The sequence below is a fragment of the Bombyx mori genome, chromosome 9 (assembly GCF_030269925.1).
Source record: "Bombyx mori chromosome 9, ASM3026992v2".
NCBI classification, from domain to species: domain Eukaryota; kingdom Metazoa; phylum Arthropoda; class Insecta; order Lepidoptera; family Bombycidae; genus Bombyx; species Bombyx mori.
Window position 1 is genome coordinate 6,243,455 of NC_085115.1, and position 3,097 is coordinate 6,246,551.

The window sequence follows — 3,097 nt, forward strand, 5'->3', positions numbered from 1 at the left end:
ACAGGGATCCGTGCCTTCTCCCGAGCCAGTCGTCGAGTACTGGCCGGATCGCCTCGACGGTTGCGAGGCCGGCGGTAGGGCGCAGAAGCCTTTGCCGCCATTCCGCCACCAAGGCCAGACGGAGCTCCTCTCGGCGCAGCGCGATCTGCCGCTGCACCAGCCTCGAGCCCCGTGCCCGCTCTTCCTCGCGCCATCGATATAATGACGCGAGTACTTTCGCCTCTAGGTCCCAGGGCGGGGATCCGGCCAGGACGCAAGCCGCCTCGTAGGAAATCGTGCGGTACCCGCGGATGACTCTGACGGCCATCACCCTCTGCGGCTTACGCAGAATGGCGAGTGTGCTGGCCGTCATGTCCATCGCCCACACAGGGGCCCCATACAGGGCCATGGACCGCACGATTCCCACGTACAACCGCCTACAGGCGGCGCTCGGGCCCCCCAAATTGGGAAGCAACGTTGAAAGCGCGCCCGCTGATACCTACCAATTTGAGTTAACTTTTTCATGTAGAGAACGTTAAAACTCGCATTAAGCACACAGAAGTCAAAGACGGAATGAATGTTGTCACCCACCTTGAAATAATTGAAACGTGAAGTGCAAGACAGTAGCAATGTACCGAAATTTAATTAATTGGATTTTCATTTATGCCTAAAACCGAGTTCACATTATTACACTAAGTTTTTTGGTATTATAAAAATCCGTATTCGTCACATTGTTGGTGAAATAATAAAATGATTAAAATAAATTATTACCAATAACGACTGTTCTGTTTTTCGAACCTGAATGCATGGAGCAGATGTGGTCAATGATGGAGGCGGTAGTCACACTTCCAATTGCAAGCAATTGGTGAAAGTGAAAAGTGAAAAGTTGTAAAGCCTTCGGGCCACAAACAATCCTTTCAACAGAACAAAAGAGCCGTCGACCTGTAATTCTGCTACTTTAAAAAATCCAAATACTATTCTGCCTATTTTTGCTGCCAAGTAATCATGCATTTTGAATTAAATAGCGTGATGTCCACAGCTAGAATAGAACTGAGACTGTGAGGTCTATAGGCCACCAACCTAAAATCAGGTGAGACGTGAGTTAATTTGTCCCTTTAAATAAAGTCATAAGTTACAAGAAAATATCAATTAGTACCAATGAGGTCATATAAATCGATACATTCGAATAAGAATTTCAAGCACCTGTTAAAATTGACATTCTGTGTAGTTTTTCAAAATATTTTGTTCTTATGTCCAATTTCGTTTTTGCATCCATTTCTTAAAGTATTTTTAGCATCATATCGTGTATTAGAATATAAAATTAGTGTACTATGAATACGATTGATTTAGCAGCAAGTGACAGCGAATCAACATCTTCAAAATCTATAGATAATAACGAACAACCTAAACTTGATGAAAAATATCATGATAATAAAATGAATGCCAAAGACCATAATAATGAGTGTGGAAATGATGTTACTCCACAATTGATCGATGACAGTGAAGTAAAACTCAAGGAAAGGATAGCGCAATGCAGAGATATAATAGAATCATTGAAATTAGAATTGAAAGAGGAAAAGGAGAAACAAAATGCACTTAAAGTTTCCCCTGCTCATTTTGAATCCATTTCCAATAACAGTCCCACATTTTCTTTGACTTCTAATAATCAAGAACTGGATGATCTAGAATTATCAAAAAGCATCTATAGTACGTGCATCGACAATAAAATGAACTATGGAGTTAATATCAATGAGTATGAGAAACAACTTCAAAGATATCAACACACACTAAATATAGCTCAAACGGAAAAGAAAAACGCTATTAGGAAGCAAATGTTAACAAAAGCTTTTAAACTAAAACTTTTGGAAGTAGAAAATCAGTGTAATATTGAACTATTAAGAGTTAAACAAAGCTTACAATGCTTGGAGCCTTTACAGATGATTGCCAGTAAATGGAAGTCTAGTTCTGATGATCTTTATGATACCAATAATTTTGAGCTTTTGCCGAGATTTCCTGAATTCGACCCTAATTCAGGTTGCGATTTTCACTCACTCAAAGACGATATCGCTAACAATTTCGATTCGGAACTTTTTGAAAATGGTACGCATACTTTAAATAGAATTTGAATGATGTTTCTTCTGAATATCAATAATATTATTCAAGTTGAATCAAACGTGTAAATTATTTAACGTAGAATCTGAAAAAAATCAATTAAATTATCTCAATCGATGAAAACGGAGTGAAAATCTGATTTAAATAAATCAAAAATTAAGGAGGACCTCCGCAGTGGACCACACACATAGAGGCACGCGCTTCGAATGCTGGTGACTTTTTATTCTCGCTGTTTGAGGCTTGATCGTGTTCACTCGGCGCTCGTCGGCACCCGATCGGCAAGCTTTCTGACATCACACACGTTTGCCTGCGCCTGAGTAGCGCCCGTTCAGTTAGGAACTTGAACTTTATTTTAATAAGATTCCAATTTGTCAATTAGAGGGCATCGCATGAACGAAACTGGTTTGACTTCTTTACACCTTGTATCTTTATGAGTTTCATTTAAAAAGTGCTTTTAAATACGATGGGTATTGTGGGGTTGAGTGGGATTGAAGAAGCCGTGGGTTCGATTCCAAATTTTTAATGTTTTACGACTCTCTAATTTTAATTAGAACATTTAATTTTAAATAAATATTATATTTATTACATGTGCATATTATTTAATAATTAAAAAACAAGTATAATGTTCAAGAAAAGATACGCTTTTGCTGGAAACCATAGTTTTCGTTGTCTTTATGGAAAAAGCTCTTTTTTCTATAAATCCTATTTTTAAAGAGCAAGAGTGTTCAATTACAAAGCTGTATTAATCACGTGGAATTGTTAATACATTGATTACAAACTATTACCAAAAATGTTAAAATTATGGGTCAATATTTTTAGCGAATACCTTACAGTCCGTGGCACCGGACTGTAAGGTATTCGCCGAACAAATCATAGGGTAAAAAAGGAAATGAAATAACTGTCAAAAAATAAATCATTAAATGATGGCAACACATTAAAAGAAAAAAAAGTAAACACATAATGTATTATATTGTAGCCCTGGAGCATATTTTCTAACAAATATTTT

At 37.9% G+C, this 3,097-nt stretch overlaps 1 protein-coding gene across 1 annotated transcript; it reads left to right on the forward strand.

Moving 5' to 3' along the window:
* The first annotated feature begins 1,175 nt into the window (after positions 1 to 1,175).
* Positions 1,176 to 2,676, forward strand: LOC101741622 (uncharacterized). Its single transcript, XM_004925157.2, has one exon. The coding sequence runs from the start codon at positions 1,311 to 1,313 to the stop codon at positions 2,103 to 2,105; it is 795 nt and encodes a 264-aa protein (XP_004925214.1). The 5' UTR covers positions 1,176 to 1,310; the 3' UTR covers positions 2,106 to 2,676.
* Positions 2,677 to 3,097: the final 421 nt, after the last annotated feature.